The sequence below is a fragment of the Carassius auratus genome, chromosome 46 (assembly GCF_003368295.1).
Source record: "Carassius auratus strain Wakin chromosome 46, ASM336829v1, whole genome shotgun sequence".
In the NCBI taxonomy this organism is placed as follows: domain Eukaryota; kingdom Metazoa; phylum Chordata; class Actinopteri; order Cypriniformes; family Cyprinidae; genus Carassius; species Carassius auratus.
In genome coordinates, this window is record NC_039288.1 from 14,550,000 (window position 1) to 14,569,359 (window position 19,360).

General features: G+C 37.2%; 1 protein-coding gene across 3 annotated transcripts in view; it reads right to left on the reverse strand.

The window, feature by feature from the left end:
- Nucleotides 1-791: 791 nt before the first annotated feature.
- LOC113064309 (RIMS-binding protein 2) overlaps nt 792-19,360 on the reverse strand; it is a 45,682-nt gene continuing 27,113 nt past the window's right edge. For all 3 annotated transcript variants that reach the window (XM_026235019.1, XM_026235020.1, XM_026235021.1), the window contains 17 exons: nt 16,533-16,583; nt 14,591-14,768; nt 13,731-13,879; nt 13,129-13,208; nt 12,896-13,005; nt 11,828-12,628; nt 10,843-10,994; nt 9,632-10,486; nt 8,370-8,504; nt 8,094-8,240; nt 7,874-7,997; nt 5,718-5,887; nt 5,474-5,642; nt 4,959-5,056; nt 4,785-4,856; nt 4,550-4,699; nt 792-2,224 (listed from right to left, as the gene is read on the reverse strand). In XM_026235019.1, coding sequence (XP_026090804.1) covers nt 2,036-2,224; nt 4,550-4,699; nt 4,785-4,856; nt 4,959-5,056; nt 5,474-5,642; nt 5,718-5,887; nt 7,874-7,997; nt 8,094-8,240; nt 8,370-8,504; nt 9,632-10,486; nt 10,843-10,994; nt 11,828-12,628; nt 12,896-13,005; nt 13,129-13,208; nt 13,731-13,879; nt 14,591-14,768; nt 16,533-16,583 — 3,630 coding nt within the window. In that variant the 3' untranslated portion in view covers nt 792-2,035. The remainder of the gene's footprint in view (nt 2,225-4,549; nt 4,700-4,784; nt 4,857-4,958; nt 5,057-5,473; nt 5,643-5,717; nt 5,888-7,873; nt 7,998-8,093; nt 8,241-8,369; nt 8,505-9,631; nt 10,487-10,842; nt 10,995-11,827; nt 12,629-12,895; nt 13,006-13,128; nt 13,209-13,730; nt 13,880-14,590; nt 14,769-16,532; nt 16,584-19,360) is intronic.

A 19,360-nucleotide genomic window follows, 5' to 3' on the forward strand; every position in this document is an offset into this window, starting at 1 on the left:
CAAGAAATAAACTCCATTCACCCTAAATGAATGTCTTTTTTTTGTTTGTTTGTTTTACTAAAACTCTTAAATATAGAATACTTTTAAGATCATATTTTTTATAGACAAAAAAAAAAAAAAGTAAAACACACAGTATTACCCTGGATCAGACCATTCAAGAGTGCAATCTAAATCCAACTGGGCATATTATTGTAAGATGCCACCAGATGCATTTCCAGTTGAGAGGGCAAGGTGTTTTGTGTTTAATGCAAGAGATTTTGCCCTTTATGTAAACAGCTAGATTATAGCTTGAGACAACTGAGCTATCATAGGTAATTTTGCCTGAGGGTATTACTTAACCTGTATTTTGGTAGTTGAGACTATGTATAATAAGGTTCTCAGCAAACAGACTATCACAAGGAGTTTGATTCTACCATAGCAAGCAAAGACTCCAGGAAAAACAGCCTATGATCACAGCAGCAAGGATATGTCATTTATGCCTATAAACAATGTTCTCATAACCAGCCATGATTTGTTTAAACAAGTGTCAAAAGGTTTGTTCAGCCAAAAATGAAAGTTCCACCCTCATGCTGTTCTAACATGTATAACAGGACTTTCTTCAGCGAAACAAAAGAAGATATGCCTATGCTTCTGTACAGTTTTCCATTGTATTGACCAAAGTGAGAGAGTGAAAGAGTGTGAGATTTCTCGAAATATATTCTTTTACATTCGACAAAAGAAAGAAAGTCATACAGTTTTGGAATGACGTGAGGGTGGGCATCCTAAATAATGAAATAATTTACATTTTTTTCGTGAAAATCTATTTTACACAGAACACATTCTTGCATTTAAAATGGAATGGCAAAGAATTGAATGTTTTTATATGCATGTTGTTACACTATTTTAACCTAATGTAACTTTTTAAAAACAAAATGAGAACAGTGAGAAAATATGTCTAAAAAATGCATTCTGTGTAAATCGGCCCATAGAATGTGAAATTTGAGGAGATGCCAACACACCATTTTTGCTTAAATATTTCTTCTTTTGAAGACCACGCCACCTTTATAGACTTTAGAAAGGAACAGGAAACAACTTGTAATTAGCAGCACGTCACATTATCACAAAAGTTTATAACAACATTTGTCCCTTTTCAGTGTGAAGGGGTTGCACAAACATGGATGCAGAGGGGGGAGACACACACCCACACAGGTCATTCACCAAAACGCACACCGACTGTGCATTGAAAAGCAGACACAGAAACTTTCCATTGTATTTTTATATCTTCAGTCATTCTCGTGATAGACACTGGAAAAGGAGCAAGCAAAAAAGGAGGATACTTGGCAAAGACTGATGTATGGAGATATCAGATGTAGGTAATATACTGTACTTACTGAGTTTAGATGAAGGCCACAGCAATGCTTAAAAGGATTTGCTCATAGACTCTCCTAGTCAGTTATGCCATTTTGCACCATGCCCATCTTTCTATGGAAATATATATATATATATATATTTCTTTTTCGTGGTTTTTCGTGGTCCTTTTTGTGTTTCGGACTAATGCACTTAATATGGTCTGGAGGTTTATATCTGTTTTTACACTTGACTGACAATGTCAGACCATATCTGAAGTGCTTATTGAACTGTTTTTAACACCAAGTGATATATCAAACTCTAAAATCCATGAGATTGAATATGTCATTCAAAATCCAGCACTTTGACTTCAAAAATGGAAATTATAATTAAAAGAAATTCCTTAAATATTAATAATGTCTCTTTGTCCTCTACCTCACAGTATGAATAGATGCTTTCTTTATGACAGCCAATTAGCAAGCTCACTGAAATATGAGTGACATCGCTATATATGTTATTCCTTTTCAACTGGATATTAGATCCGTTTCATGATATGTACGTGGCATGTTAATGTGAAAGCCATTTAGATCATTTTTTTTTGTGTGTGTGTGTGTTTTTGTCTTCTCACTGAAGACTTTTCCGAATTTTTTTTTGACAGAGAAATCATATTCTGTTGTTGTCATATGAATTTGAAATCAAACTCATACTTTTACTTTGAGAACTTTTTGAGCAGTTTCTTCCCCTTAGAGAGCAGTCCTTTTTTCTTTTTAGATGCCAGGTCTCTTGGACCCCTGGCAGGGCTCAGCGGCCTGACTGGGCCAACAGGAAGCAAAGGACGCACAGTGGGAGAGGCGGGTCTTCCAGGGGCCGGAGCTGGCACTGTACTGTCCACAGGCACCTAATGAAACATCCACGGGGAAGGGAAAATTGTGGGATATTATACAGCAAGATTATCTTTTGCCTTATTATCTGCCTTCCTCACACATAACAGTCAAGCTTATGTTCTGAAGTTTAAAACAAATGATCTCAGAATAGAAATGTGTCAAGAAAACTAGAACAACAATATATATATATATATATATATATATATATATATATATATATATATATATATATATATATATAATTATTATTATTATTATTATTATTATTATTACTCATAGATTTGGAACTCTAGAGAAAAGGCAGATAATATGGTTGGTTCCTGAATTAACTCAACTTAAATTTCTTCTGGCCTGCTAATACAGAGAAGAATTATAAAAATATTCCTTGTGTGACTTGGAAACCTCAAAGGGTGAAGGGATTTTATATTGTAAAACAGACAGACCTAACAACACAAGGACTCCACACGGGAACCACCTGCAGATACCAACTGCAGTCTAATGCACTGGTATATTAAGTGTTTTTGAAAATAGAAAGTAAATAAACTTTTGAATGAATAAACATTAATAGCTCACCCCAAAATGAAAAGATGTAGATGAGGTTGTTCCTTCTTCGGAACAGATTTGAAAAAAATAGCATTACATCATTTGCTCACCAGTGGATCCTATGAAGTGAATGGGTGCCATGAAAATGAGAGTCCAAACAGCGGATAAAAGCATCACAATAATCCTGAAGTAATCCACATCCTTTTTTGTAAGAAACAAATCCATCATTAAGGCATTTTAACTTCAAACCATCACTTCTGCATGGCCAAAGAGTCCATAATCCATATTTGTTTAGAAATTGTTCTAAACATGGACTTTAATCTTTGGACTGTTTTTGCCTGCAAATGGTGCTTGATCTCTGCATATTTATATCTTGATTCAGACATGATGAAATTTTCAATAAAGAAAGCAATATAATGGATAGGAATGGTTTGGCGTTAAAAATGTCTTGATGGATTTGTTCATTACAAAAAATTTTGCATCACAAGATGTTAATTCATAGAATAAATTTTTGCATTTTTATCAGCTGTTTGGCCTCTCATTCACTTCAGAGGATCCATTGGTGAGCAAGTGATGTACACTTATGTAAATTTTCTCCAAATCTGTTACGATGAAGAAACTAATTATTCTACATCTTAGATGGCCTGATGGTGAGTAAATACATATACAGCAAATTTTCATTTGGGGGTGAAGTATTCCTTTAAGCAGATAAACCAAAAACAAAATGTACCTTTAGACGATAACAGATCATTCATGTTCAGATAATGCTAGTATAGTAGAAAAATCCCAATTATATAATTTAGCTATAAAAATGCTTTAAAAATCTGCATAAAGGCTGTGCATAAAATCCCATGCATGAGACTGATTACTGGTATCGCCAGTTGCTCAACTTACCTAGCAAGACTTAAACCTGCTAGGATGGGAAATGGACAATATTTCTTTTTTGGCAAAGCCGGTGAAAAAAAAAAGGAAATTAGAATGCAGCAACATCATAAAAAAATAAATACATAAATAAATAAAAACAATTATGAGGAGAAAAAACAACAACAACAGAACATAAACAAAAACAAACACATTTCTTCACTAAATGTCCACTAGCAAAATACATATTTGTTTCAGTTTTTCATTTATTTCGATTCATTGTAATTACATCATGAATGTTATTATTTTAGTCTCTCTGAAAGAGATGGGATGAGTAATATATGTTCTGCTAGTTCATATGATCTGAAAAATAGAGTTTTTTGACAATGTGCAATATACAAAAAGAAACAAAGCCTCCTCAAAGAAACACAACATTTGGGGTAATGTAGTTTACTTTTATATAAAAGCTACAGGTCTGTTCGGGAAGAACCAGGCATGCGTCAACTACGAGTTTCCAAATCAGTCTTTTAACAAGTTCACAAATCACGAGCCACAGACACTATGGACTTCACAAGCCTTAGTGAAGTAAGGTTTTGTGTTTCAGTGCAAAAATGCTTTATGCTTTATTCATAGTCCGGTGCAGGAACGGAATTTGGCCTTTTCCACAGTCCTCTGGCGACCCTCTACGAACATTCGCTTTCTTAATAGAGTCATGTTCGTACCTGTCTCTCTATGCGCTCAAAAAAGGCTCTGTTTGCAGTGGGCTTTGCTTCTCCCTTTCCTAGAGCAAGAAAGGTTGGACTGGAAATCACCACCACGGTCACATAACGAAAAAACAAACAAGCACAAGAAAACACAGAGACGGCGAGTGGACCCAAACTCAAACGGAGGATGAATGGACACAGGGCCTAGCGCTGAGAACGGCGATGGTGTACCCGTTTGGTCTCTGGACGAGGTGCCAGTACTGGATTGGGCTCGTCCTGGCCATGGTGGGAGGGAGTATCCGTCAGATAGACCTCCACATCATCAGGCACTTCTTCAAGAAAATTGGATGGAACCAAGCCCCGATGTCCATTAAGCTCACCCTGAAAGACAAAAAAAACAAACCACAATAGTGCTGCAGGCTCAGAATAAAGCAGTGTGAGCAGTCAGCATAACAATGATATTTACATAATAGAAGCCGTCTTCATCTATATCCCCAAAAACAGCAAGGATATCGCCAGCACAGAATGTCAGTTCAGCCTGCCACAGAAAGCACATGATCAGCAACTATACGAACATGCACATTCAGCAGACGGAGAACCCGAGAGTACATAAATACATATATGAAAGTGTATTTAAAACCTCGACATCCACGTTTGGGGAGCTCTCTCTGGGGTCATAGTCGTACAGGGCAACCATTCTTCTTGTGGCCACTGGGTGACGACCTCTCCTATTTTGTTCTATTGGGAAGAGAGAGTTCGCATGGTGGAGATAGTTGTTGCTGGTAAATAGGTAGCCATGCATTCTATGTATTCTAACAAAGTAAAAAAAAAAAAAAAAACTTTTAAAGCAACATATACATCAGAAATATTTTGTATATACCATCATTATATCTCACAGTTGGTGTCAGTAAGAATTATTTTTTTTTTTTTTAATAAATGAAAAGTTTGTAGGCTCATTCACACCAAGGACGATAAATAACATTTTAATAACCGAACTGTAAAATAATAGAGAACACAGACACAGAAGAACAATATCATTGGAATCACTTTCATAGCAATATTTTTCCAGCTCATAAAGATAAAAACATTGGCAAGTTAGCCAATTGTTTTGTCATTATAGTAGATTTAGACAACTCTGACATGGAAAACACCTACCTATTCTGTCTACAGGAGTGTTGAGAGGGAGGAATCCCTGTTTCATGAGCTGCTCCATGGTTTCATCATCTTCAGCACAGATTTCTGACACCATGTTACAGGGAATAAGTCCAGACCTGCCCCGGATGTCCCCACGATAAAAGCCATCGTTATCTTTATCCCCATACACCTTCAACACACAGACAGAGGGATGCTGAAACAATGGAAGGGCCATGTAACAACATTAACTCCAGCTGAGCGGTACCTTGATTATCTGTCCCTCTTTAAATGGGAGCTCCTCGTCAGCTGCATCAGGGTTAGGGGACATGGAGAGAGGGTCATAGTCGAAGAGCGCTACAAAGATTCGAAACGGATCCTCCTGCTCAGACTCATCATAGTATGGGGGAGAACGGCAGCTTCGGTCCCGGTATCCATCTAAAATAAGAAAGATGGGTTAAAACCAAGATGTCTAATAGACATGTTACACCTTACATGGATTGCAAAGCCCTGCAGTGTAATATTTTTTCATAATTATTGTATATTTACTCTAAATGTTACTTCTATTAAATGAGAGATAACACGTCAAAAATATTTTTATATATAAAAGTTTGAGGTTGGCAGGAGTTTTTTAAAGAAGTCTCTCATGCTCACCAAGGCTGCATTTGTTTGATTAAAAACAGTCTAATTGTTTAACATTATTAGAATTGAAGCTGTTTTCTATTTTATAATATATTAAAATGTAATTTATTCCTGTGATGCAAAACTGAATTTTCAACAGCCATTACGCCAATGTCACATGATCATGCTGATTTCTGATTTGGTGTTCAAGAAACAATTCTTACCAATGTTGAAAATTGTTCTGCTGCTTAATATTTTTTTGTGAAAATTGTAATGACATTTATTTTTCAAGGATTCTTTGAAAATAAATAGGAAGTTCAAAGAACAGCATTTATTTGAAATATTATTATTCAGTTACAAACATCTTTACTGTCACTTTTGATCACTTTAATGCATCCTTGCTAAATAAAAGTATACATTTCTTTCTTTCAATATATAAATATTAATATATACTTTACAAATGTAATGTTATTTCGATGTTGCCAACTACGCAAATATGGCTGTCCAGTTGTCCTGATATACAAAACAATATGCATTATGCATGTCTTTATGGTACAAGCATTCAAAACTTTTTAAAGATGGGCATACAAACAACCAGAGGATTTACTAAAGCAAGTAATCTCTGTATATTCTAACAGACAATATGAATAAGCATGCAATTCAGTCCAATGAAGTGAAATTCCTCTCCATACTTGCACAATCCATTTATTTGCCAAACACATTTTGGGTGGGTTGAAGAAAACAGACATTTCTTACTGTAATATGATGGTTATGATGTGTGTCACTGTTTGTGTTTGCCAGTTTGTGTGGGTGTGTGGTGATTGTGAGTGAAACACCCATATGGCAGCCAATTACAGATGAGCAGCAAGCCAAACATGAAGCTCCTGACAGGCGCACACACAGACACAGAGAGAGAGAGAAAAAAGTAGTCTGAGCTACTGCAACCATGCAGAGATCTGGATCTGAGAAAAACCCATCAGATTAGCCCCGGTAAAAACTACACCTGTTTCCTTTTGTCCCTGCCGCATCTCCGCAACTGTGACTCAAACATGCCATATGTGCATTCCCTACAGTTGCCTTTGCAGTCAATGCCAAAGAACCTTCCTGGTCAACCATTACCTACATACATATTCGGTGGCATTCGTTGGGTGTGAGATGGCGCCCTTTAACTTTAACCATTCAGTCATGCATGGCCAAAGTAAAAGTATGATTGTGGTCAGGTTGAAAGAGAGGAGGGGTCGGTGGGGCAGTGCAAGGGGGAGGAGCATTCTCTGTGCAAACATGTTGCTATTTGCTATCTTACAGCACTGCTTCCAACACAAGCTTCCATCTCGGTGCAGTCCAGTGCAGTTTCATGCGTTTGGCCATTTTACTGTCTCCTCGGACCTCACGCTAAATGCACGTACCATAAGGAGGTCTGCGTCCCCCGTGCCTTCGGGAGGACCATGTCTTGTGTCGCGCTACACTGCCATAGTAAACATCCTCCTTGATGGGAGAGAGGTTCCCTTCTCTGTTATTCTCAGTGGTTATCTCTGAGGGAAACACCAATCAGAGAGTCGTTATACCATGAGAAGGCTGTTCTGCGTCAACCTCCCCAGGCTGGAGACTCCTAACTACTCTGGCATCTCTATTTTCACCCATTTAAAGATTCAGAGAGGGCTATAACGATTGAAATCAACCGGATATGGTTATGGTTGGAACATACAGTGGTGGTCTGACACACATTGACCAGCTTTATGAAAAGTTCAAACAGAGAAAATGTGGAGCAGGAAGACAGACAAGTCTCAGACTCCTGTCTCTTACTGGGAGAGCACTGACCAATGGATGGGACCGTGAGGGGTTGGCGCTGAGGTTGAGGATCTCGGTGAGATGGCTTCCGATATGATTCCCGATCCAGCTGACTCGAAGATGGAGTGCTTGCTCTGGTCTTGAATCGGGGAAGAAACCAAAATAGTTAAAGGCATGCAAATCAAGATGACACTGGGTTATTGTGAGAGGTCTTTGCCTTTTTGATACCCAATACCTTGGGTGCGTTGTGGGAGTTTCGTCGCCTGCGTTCTTCATGCTGCATTTCATAATACAACTCCTCCTCGTCCTCTTCCATGATGTCTGAGAGGTCCGATCCTCGACTGCTGTCTGTATGATACTCTTCGCTGTGACTGTAATGAGACTATAAAATGCAGATTGTGAGAGAAAAAACAAATACACAAGCTAATACAACAAACATAAGCATTCAATGCTGACATTTGCCTCTTATGCCTTTTGTTACATGGTAAGGCAATCACTTCCACTGCCGTACCTGCCTGCCCAGCTCTGAGCCCCTGAGGAAGTCATCCATAGATGCTCCTCTTCTGCGGGCCTGATAGCTTTCCTCATCCTCATCCTCTTCCTCATCTGAATTTTGAGAGTGAAAGCCCTGGCTTCTCCTCTCGATCTAAATATATTAAAGTACTTTCAGAAGTCTTAATAAAGAAATCTGACAGTTATGCTGAGGTTAAGTACTGACAAGATAGCTAATCTTCTGTATGTATGTTTATTAACTCTTTAAAAGAGTTCTCATTTGCACATATTAACCCTAGAATGCATTAGGGTCAAAACTGACCCTTCAGGCTGTTATTATTCGATTTTTTTTTTGAATAAAATATTTACATTTATATTTTATGTATTTATCATAAATGTATGTAAGCCTCAGCAAAAAATTGACATATTTGTTATTAATAGTTTTAAAAATAGATACTACCCCAAGTCTTTGAAAACGGGGTCAAAATGACATTTATGCATTTCCTATGGAATTCTATATAATAATATAATTCTAAATAATAAAATAATAATAATAATAATGCTAAAGTCTTTTCTTCTGTTCACAAGATCATCTAAAAATGAAATATTTATAGATTTATTTATAGATTTGTAAAAATATATATATACGTTAGATTTAATAACTTTGTTTTACTCTATACATACATGGAAAAGAAGAAATGAACATCACTGAAACATTTAAACGTATATAATCAACTTAATAATACGTTAAGTATATAATCTTAAATAATTTCATTATGCATAATGAGATAGTTCCCCCAAAATATGAAAATTGTCATACTTTAATCACCCTCCTGTAGCTCCAAATCCATAAAACTTAAGTTAGTCTTCTTACATTTTTTTTTAAAAAAATGTAAAAAATAAGAGAGTTTTCATGTCCCTCCATTAAAAGTCCAGGTAAACCAAAACGTAAAATGTCCACAGAAGTCAAAAACGGTGCTGTAAAATGAATCGGGTGCTTAAATACAAGTCTTGTGAAAAGATATGATTGCTTTATATTATGAATTTTATTTTTTGTGTGAACTATCCTTTCAAAGATAAAAAATTATGAGATGTTATAAAAAATATATATAAATTAATTAATTAATATATAAAGATGATGAAAACATTTAAAAAAATAAATAAACAAACAAAAAAAGAAGATAATCACATTTTCCAATTTTATGTAAATTTTTGGATCATGCATTCTAGGGTTAAGGTTGGTTTGCAACTACTTTTATGTTTTTTGATGACTTGACTCACCCGTCCACTCTCTGCAGCCACTCTTTGGGCTGCCTCTCGGGCAATAGCCTTGGCTACAGTGTCAGGAATGAGCGTACCCCTGGGCTGGGGGAGGATCCTTTGAGGTGATGGGGAGCGGCGATTTGGGCAGGCCGGGGCATCCAGTGTGTGTCCGTGTGGCAAGCCAGTATGCAGGCCAGATGGAGAGCAGCCAGGCTCCCATGGCTGAGGAGGGCCCCCTCCATGATGAAGCATTCCTTGCCCTTGCTCTTTGGTTTCCAGCTCTCTAGCACTTAGTGGTCTTTGGGATTGGGGAAGGGCTAGTTGGGGAATGTGAGGCTGGGGCATCGGGATAGTAGGCTGGGGATGGAGCATGGGGATGGCTGGCTGGGGTTGGGGCATGGGCTGTTGGGGTTGAGGCATAGGCATGGGTGGCTGGGGTGGGGGTTGTGTCATTGGCATGGACGACTGAGGCTGAGGCATTTGAATTGGGTGCGTTGGTAAAGGCTGGAGGTGGGGTGGAGAGGGCTGTGTGGGATGGGGCATACGGTGCGGATGGAGATGAGATGGGGGCTGGTTGGGGTGAATGGAAAGGGTTTGGAGATGGGTGGGTGGTTGGGGTCCAGGGTGAGGTGGAAGGGTGCGGATTTGGGGATGAGAAGGCATTGGTTGGGACTGCTGGGGCATGTGGTGAGAAGGAGGGAGGATTTTAGGAAGAGGCACCAGGAGGTGGTTTGGAATGATGGCAGCATGGGAGTCTTGAGATTCCCCTTGTGCTGATAAAGTCTTGACAATAACCTCATGGGCCTCCAAGCACTGGAGACGGTTCAGTTCTACTGCCACATAGTCTGCCAGTGGATACATCACCTCAGCGATCTGGAACAGCATTAGTATTAGCATTAAGATACTGTCTATAATGTCTATAATTTATATAATTTAAACTATAATTTACCATTATTCAGTGAATTTTTGCAGGAAAATGTTCTCCTCATGAATCATCCAAATAACAAACGACAAAAAGATCTATAATGTGAAAATCTTCCATCATTTAAACCACCAGAAACACTGAATTCAAGTTTTAAGAATTACCCAACTCCACCAACAGAGGGCATCAGTATCACTTTTTGATAAAAATAGGTCTTGATGACTATTGTTTAGTCTTCATGCAGTCAAGAACTGTTCTGTCACATAAACATCACCAGATATGACTGCTGATGCATGCACATCCTTACCCTCTGACCCTTTGTGCACACTGCGTAGCCAATGACATTTGCACCATTGGAGGTTCCCATGGTTGTCATTGAAGGGGGCTTCCAACGGACTTGGAGGACCCCTGGGGCTTGTCCACACTGGACCTGGACTTCTTGAGGAGGCAGAGGGGGTCCTGGGGAAAGACGGATAACCACCAATTAGTTACAATAACACAACTGATATTCAATACATGATGTTTAGAATGGATTGTGGATTCATTCGCTTGAACTCATGAGGGCATACATTATTTGCAAGAGTCTGAGTATTTCAGCTAATTAATTAATCCAATTAGCCTCACTAAACCCATTTATGTTTGCTTTGACTATTAAGTGGAGTGTTGTGCTAATCAGAATAGCAAAAATAGGGTAAAAAAAAACACTGATTCATTAAGATTTTAACAATCTTGACATTTTGTAATTTACCAAGTACTTTACTAACCCTTTATCAGTGTTACCAGCAATGTTGCTCCCCTGCTGCTGATTTGACCTTAGATGTGAATGTGTTTTCACAGTCTGTACTAAATGTGACGCAATAAAAAGAATGTATACTGCAACTTCTTTTGGGTTAAACTCACAAGCTCTAAAAACAAGCATTCAACACAACTACTGCAGTCCAGTTCATAAAAAAGTTACTCTGTTATTTTATGTGAATCAGAAACATACAAAGCAGCAGTGCAGTTTGATTCACAAACTCAACTATAATAAACTTGTTGTTTTAAGTGAATCCAAAAAATACAGTGAACAAATGTAGTTTGATTCACAAACAAATGACTCTTAGAAAACCCATAAATGAATCAAACACATCAGCACAACGGTGCAGTGTTAGCCGGTTCATTGAATAAATAATTAAACTAACAGCATTATCAGAGAGACACCTTATAAATGAAATAAAGACAAATGAATCAGACCTGAATCAAATCATTTAGTAATGGTGCGATATTTGAACAGTTTTAGAGCTGAACCATACCTGCAGCTTGGGTGCAGAACTCCACCCCAGCCTCTCTCTTCTCTCTCTGTTCCAGGGGCATGTGCCAGGGCACCTGGTGAGGTTTGGCCAACACTTTTACCTTGTACACTGTGGCAGCTTTCAGGTTCACAAAACGCAGTTTGTAAGAGCACGGCTTCACCACAGCATGCTCCACACCATCTAAGTACACGACATGGGCATAGTTACTATTACTGGGAAGCCACGAAAGTTCGGCGGAGTCACGTAAAATATCATCCATGCGCAGGCCGGTTGGTGCTACCACAACATTGCGGCCCACCAGCAAAGTGCAGCGCAACTCATCTGAGAGCCCCCTGTCCGTCACACTCTGCACCGACACACGGTATGTGCAGGAAGCCAGGTCCAGCTTCTCGAGAAGCAGTTTGGTCCTTGCTCCAAATGGCACAGAGGAACGTACTTCCCCATCCACTAAAATATTGTAGCCGTTGATGTTGCCCCAGCCAAGGGGCACTTGAGGTGCTTCCCAGGCCACTATCACACTTCTTGCCAGCTGTTTGATCAGGTTGATCTTCCTGGGGTAAGGCACAATGTCGTCGCCCAGCTCCTCTACATCCAATGTGCCTGTCCCGTTGGTGCAGTGTGCGAGGGCGTTACTGTTAAGGCTGTCCAGATGAGCACCTCCATCTATGGTCATCAGGCTCAGACAGCTCTGCTCCAGCCTGCCCTGCTCCTCTCCACCCTCGATAGATGGCTTTTCCTTGTCCTGGACAAACTCCACAAAATTTGAGGGAACCAGGCCACGCTGGCCATCCAACAGCTCTCCTACAACAAACAGAAGTAGAAAGATCCCATAAGCGGCAGCAGATCTCCTTACATAAAATTTAACTGTGATGCATTTGTTAGCATGTCATTTTACTACATGCTGCTAGGTGATGGTTACTGACTAAATTCACTACTTGTTTATGTCAATTTGCAAATAGTTTGACTGGATCTTTTATAAATTTTGGGGCTATTGGAAGTCTATTCTTTGTTAAATGTATTCTTAATTCTCTCATAATAATTACACCTCTCATATCATAACTCAAATACCTTCATAAAATCCATCATCGTCCATGTCCCCATATACATACAAATACTTCCCTCCCACAAGAGGAAGCTCTGCTTCGGGATGCTCATTAGGTCCATCATAGGGATTATAACTGACCGAAAGACCAGACAACGATGAGGAAAAGAAAAAGAAAAGAGTGAAATACAAACATAATGTACACACACACAAACACGCACATATATATATAGTTTAATAAAAGTGGTGAGAAAAGTACCTGTATCGCGCAGTGCAGAGACGGACCTGGCCTGTGTATCTCGTCTTGGATCTCGGAGCTGGGCTCACCTCATTCTCCATCTAGGGAGAGCGGAAATCAGCTGACACACTTGATCTTGATATTTAAATTCCACACTGAACATTCTAACATGAATGTACTATGGCAGGGTTTGTGTGAGGAGCATTACATAACCTCCATTTATTTCCAGTCCTGCTCTCAATGTGCACAGAGCATGCATGTGTTTATGGATGATTTGATTCATGTATGATTAAGTGCACAGAGTGGAGATGATTATTACTTATTTGCATTGATTGATGCATTGATGCATTGATGTTTTTTTTTTTTTTGACTCTATACTTCAGGCATCTTTAAGGTCTCAGTGGAATAGTGGATTGAGTTACACATAAACAACTGAATTTCCTAAAGCATCAGACAATCTTCAACATCCGATATGAAGTCATTTATGGATCTAATTATAGCAAGTGAGACCAGTTATAAAAGCAGGAAATGAACACCTTTCTTTTTTCCTGAGTAAAATACAGTCAGATAAACAGGTACTGTTATCTGCTCGTGGCACACTGCAGCTGTGACGCATGACAAACCTCTGAGAGGGATGCTTGCATGGGGCTACTGGAGCGACTCTGGGTTTGGACGGTGGGTTTGACTGACAGCTGCTCTGGCTTGTCTCTCTTGTGTTGCTGTACTATGGGCAGTTCTGAGACCAGTGGAGATCCGTCAGATCTCTCATCACCTGCAAGCATGAGTTATAATGGAAATCAATGACTTTGATCACTGAACAATAGGATGGATCTGAACAAATAGATCTAAATAAGGCTGTGGAAAAAATAACATTAGGCAGATGAGAAGGCAATAAAATTAAACAGATTTATTTAAAATCAGAGGAATCAAAGTGATGTGTTAGAACGGATATTGTACTTATTTACACATGCACGAATTATAATTATAAAAATATAAACAGATGTAATAAAAAAAATTACATATTTTTAATAAGAAAAATACAAATAAAACACAGATATCAGCATACACAACACGTTTCACTAGTAGCTAATGGTTGCTGGGGTTGGAAGTATCAATTGTTTTAATTATTCGATAATTTCATAATAAAAAATAAATAAATAAATAGAATGTAGAATGCAAGCTGCAATCAATGTACATAATTTTTGCAGCTCTCTATTTACTGAAAAAATATTATGCATTCTGAATGTTCCCCCTTACCAAAAGCACTATAATTTTAACATTGTACACTTTATGAGATAAACGCAATGTGCTGCATGTAAAAAAAAGTGTGACCTGAAAATAAATTTTATTTAAATTAGATGCATTTAAAGGAAGGTCAGAAATTCCTCAAAAGTGTTATTTAAACTGCTCACAACATTCTTAAATGTCTGTGGTTCATGTAGAGAAAATACACCTCCAACTGTTTGAAAAATGCTTCACTCACTTTTTTCAGCCTCGCGCTGGAGGCTGTTGTAACTGTTGCACAAGTTTTTCTTCTGTGAGTCAGTGTTTAGTGTCTCCTCTGCATCTGAACCCGGGTGATATTTCCCCAGCTCCTTCGACAAAATATTGCACTGCTCACTCCGTGTCCGGCATTTCTGCTCTAAGTCATGAACCTTGACCTTTGAAAGTCAGGGTGAGGAATATACAAGAAAGAAATACATAAATGAGAAAAACTAATCATTTATATCATACATAGGAATAAATACAAAGAAGAAATAGACTGAACTGTAGCAGTAGTACTCAAATTGTTTTGCTTTGAGACCATGACATGGCTGAAAAGAAAAACTATTTATAACAGGCTATTGAGTTTGAATTAAATTTTCCTGTAATGCCTATTGATTTAGTAGAATTTTAACAACTATGTCTATATTGTCTAATGCTGATTAAGTTAAATTTACAAGGATCATAATGCAAGTAAAGCACATTGCATATATAAGTACACTGCAAATATTTTTCAGCAACATTCAGAATGGGATTTTATAGATTAATAGGATTTCAAATGGATTGCATGTACAACATTTTCATAATACAAAATCTCTTTTTAAACAATAATGAAATTAGTTGGGGCACACATCCCTAGTTTTAATTTGAGAACCTTGTTTTTTGAACAGCATTCATGAGGCGCTACAAAAAAAAAAAAAAAAAAAAAAACGAGAGACTTTTTAGAGGCAAAGGCATAAGAGGTTTAAATAACCTCTCTATCTCTCTGTGTGTGTGTGTGTGTGTGTGTGTGTGTTCGTGTGTGTGTGTGTGTGTGTGTGTGTGTAAGAGAGAGAGAGAGAGAGAGAGAGATAGGGACAGAGGGAGTATTAAGTGTATTATGTAACCAGACCTAAATACTGATAAAGTCACACAATTTCACCAGGTCCTAGTTTTAGCCCAACAACAAAAGACCTGATGCAAGAGCCTGTCACCATCTCAGGGAAACTTAATTTTGTTTGTTAAACTATTAACTCAGATGAGTCAGATGAGTGTAGCAGTAGAGATACTCAAAAGACACACAAAATGCAATCATTTAAAAGTGAAGGGTCACCCAAAAATACAAATTCTGTCATTATTTAATAATCCCTGCTGTTCATACTGGAATGTAATCAGTTAATAGAGACTTAAGTTTCAGTCTGTTCTTCACACAAATCCTTGACTATGGTCTCAAAAATCAAAATGCACTACATGAGTCACAATGAGCACTCTTATGATGCTTTTGTAATGTTTTTGTGTCCTGTTTGAAACTGGAAAGCCACACTTTACTCACATGTTAGAAAATTAGTATATTCATAAATATTTCTCCTTTTTTGTTCAATGGAAGAAAATCGAATGGATTTGGAATGAGTAAATGATGACAAAAAAAAATATTTCTGGGTGACTTATTTTTTAAAAAAAGTCATGGTCCGTGTTGTTTTTTATACCTCGCATGACATATATATATGTATGTATAAATCAGAATAACAAGGGTCCGAAAGGAAAAATATCAAAGAACAAACAAAATATTTAATTACGGAAAAAAGGATAAACTTAAGGGCTTGAAACAGAAACACAAGGTGTAACATACAATATTAAAGATGAAAAAAGGCAAACAAATTATGAAGGTCATATAAATGAGGATACTCTGGAAAGAGTTTTCTACTCGAAAGTCAAGCTGATAGTAAGTGACAAGCAGAAGCTTCTCAAGAGTGGACTGAATGTCAGACATGGAGGTCTTTAATCAAACACGTGAGGGATCCAGGCAGGTTGCACTGGTCCCTTATAGGTTTATCAGATAATTTGGGAAGACAGGTCCTTTTTGTGCGAAAGCCAGACTCCGCGGACCAAGCCAGGAGTGTAAACTGGGCTTTTCATAGCAGGATTCCATAGGACAGAAGGGAAGCAATAAGATAATATTTTACCTCTAGCAGATGCACCACTTCTTCACGTTCTTTTTCAGCTTCTGCCTGAACCTGAAAATAAGAGATAGCATATTTAGTCTAGCTGTACAAATGCAATTCCATTCACTCAAAATCCAACAGACCCAAATCTCAGAAAGTAAGTGCAACGTCAGCAGGACATCATAATTTCACATTGATTCTAATTTCTAAAAGATTTGCCAAGATTTGGTTGATCCCAGAGGGGAAATTCTGTATCTGAAGGGCAAAACTGTGAGTCACAGTTCACAGCAGTTGCTCATAAGTAGGGGTGTAACCGTTCTCTGTCAAACCGTACCGTTCTTCACCCACGGTTTGGTACGCTCTTGCACACTTGCACCATGGTTCAACTTAAATCTGACGATGCATCTGTAATTTGGCTTGTTAAAGATAACAACCGTTAAAACAGACAGAGTTTGGTTATGTTTGTTTGGTATAACTTTATTTTAGGGTCTCTTAACTAGTTTCTCATTAGCATGCATATTACTAGAATATTAGCTATTTATTAGTAGTAATTAAGCACATATTAATGCCTTACATTAACTTATTCTACATCCCTACTCCTACTCAATACCTAAACTTAACAACTACCTTGCTAACTATTAATAAGCAGTACATTAGGAATTTATTGAGGGAAAAGTCGTAGTTAATAGTGAATAAGTGTTCCCTATTTTACACTGTTACAGTATGTTTCTGTCGATGGATACACATTCTGGATTCCCAAAACATTACAACAACAGCAATGAACAAATAAATTAAAAAAACAGTCACTCTTTGTAAACTGTTCAATGTGAGTGCCATATGCTTGAATATGATCAGTGTACTGGATCTGTGCACTTAAAAAATTGTATGTAAAATAAACAACAAAAGACAAGGAAATCACTCTATTCTCTCAATTAAATAGCTTTTGTAACTTTATTAAGGATTCATCTTTAATTTTTACAGTCAAATATGCAATTTTATTTTACATTTGAGTACAATTTCTGTACCTAAAAACTGTTAAGCCTACCTACCTGTTAGACCTACCTTTAAAACCTGAAAAGCACCTTTTATTTTATTTGTATCCTTGCTCTATTGTATTCATTTTTATTTGATAGTATAGTCCTTTTTTCCATAGCATACCGTGAAACCGTGACTCTAAAATTGTGTTACAAACCAAATCGTGAGTAATTTGAACGTTACACCCCTACTCATAAGTGTGTAAAAATTACACTTCAAACTCAGGAAATTGTAAGATAAAGACAGACTATGATTGCCATGTGAGTTCAATCAAGTCATTTGTGCATATGCCTGTGTCGTGTATGTTAGTGAGGTAAAAGCTCTGTTAAAGCCCTCCCTAGGGATCTGCACTGATGTGGTGTCTGCTGTCGGCTCTAATTGCTTTGTTTGCCTGTCGCTGCTCCTTCCTGAAAGGCCACAGACAAAGAAAAGCAAACAGTTCTGCAGTCGTGATCCTATTATGTGACTGCACTGATTTTATCCAGCCCTACTATGCCAGAATATCTATTGCTTCCATGTCAGAAGAATATTTTCTTATCCTTACATCAACTTCTGTGGAAGGACTAAAAAAAAGTATGACATATCATGATCATTAGATATGGCATAAAAAAATAACAGATGAATAAGATATTGGCATAATGAACTGAACTGGTTCAAAATAGTGATCAGTGCTGTGAAAAGCATTCATTTCAAACTCATTTGCCTTGCTAAATCTAATTTAATATCTCATTTAATAGTAAAAAGTCAATATACTGTAGACAATAAACAATAGTTGATCTCATATGACGCAATGTAAAGGTCTACAATAATGAGGTTTGACCAGTGTGTCACTGTAACTGCAAGACTGTAACTCAGTGCTCCAGACTGCAGTCCAATAGAAGAAGACATGCTTATGAGTCATGCAAATGAGTTTACAAAACTGCTAATGCTGTCATGTGTAAAGACCCTGATATACCCTGAAGACCATGTTGCACAAGTTTTTCTCCTGTGGGTCGTAGTTGAGTGTACCAACACTTTGTTCTTCATTAAGAGGTATAAACAAGTTTGATATACTGTACACAAGCAGCGGCTTACTGTTAGCGGAAATACTGGCACTGATGAGAGCAGCGTTTACATGAATATATATATATATATATATATATATATATATATATATATATATATATATATATATATATATATATATATATATATATATATATATATATATATATATATGTGTGTGTGTGTGCTGCAAGCTTTTCTCTCAATAACAAAATAAACACACCACTAAGATGCCAGTGGTGAGAAAAGCAGTTAAGAAAGCATCTGATATGATGGATGGCACTTCATATCACATTTATTTCTATAACATTTTATACAATAGATGGCTTTAAAGCAAGCAGCTTTACAATATTAAACAGAAAAATGTGTCAGTGTCACTTTCTGTTAGAATTACTATTTAATTTTCTACTACAAATCAGCTCTATGTATAAATGTAATATAGAATATAGAATATATATATATATATATATATATATATATATATATATATATATATATATATATGTATGTTAACTAATTAAAAAAGCTATATAATTGATCAAAGCCTACTGATTAATCGGTGAAATAATCTACAATTATTAAATTAATCATTCAAGTAATCGTTGGATTTATTGATAATCAAAATGATTGTTTGTTGCAGACCTGCTAACAATTTAATTATATTATAATATAATAAAAATAACAAAATAACAGCTTGGTTGGATATTCAATAAAAAAAATATTCTAAGTATTAAACATCCATATAAAAGGGAACTGAAAAACCGTATAAA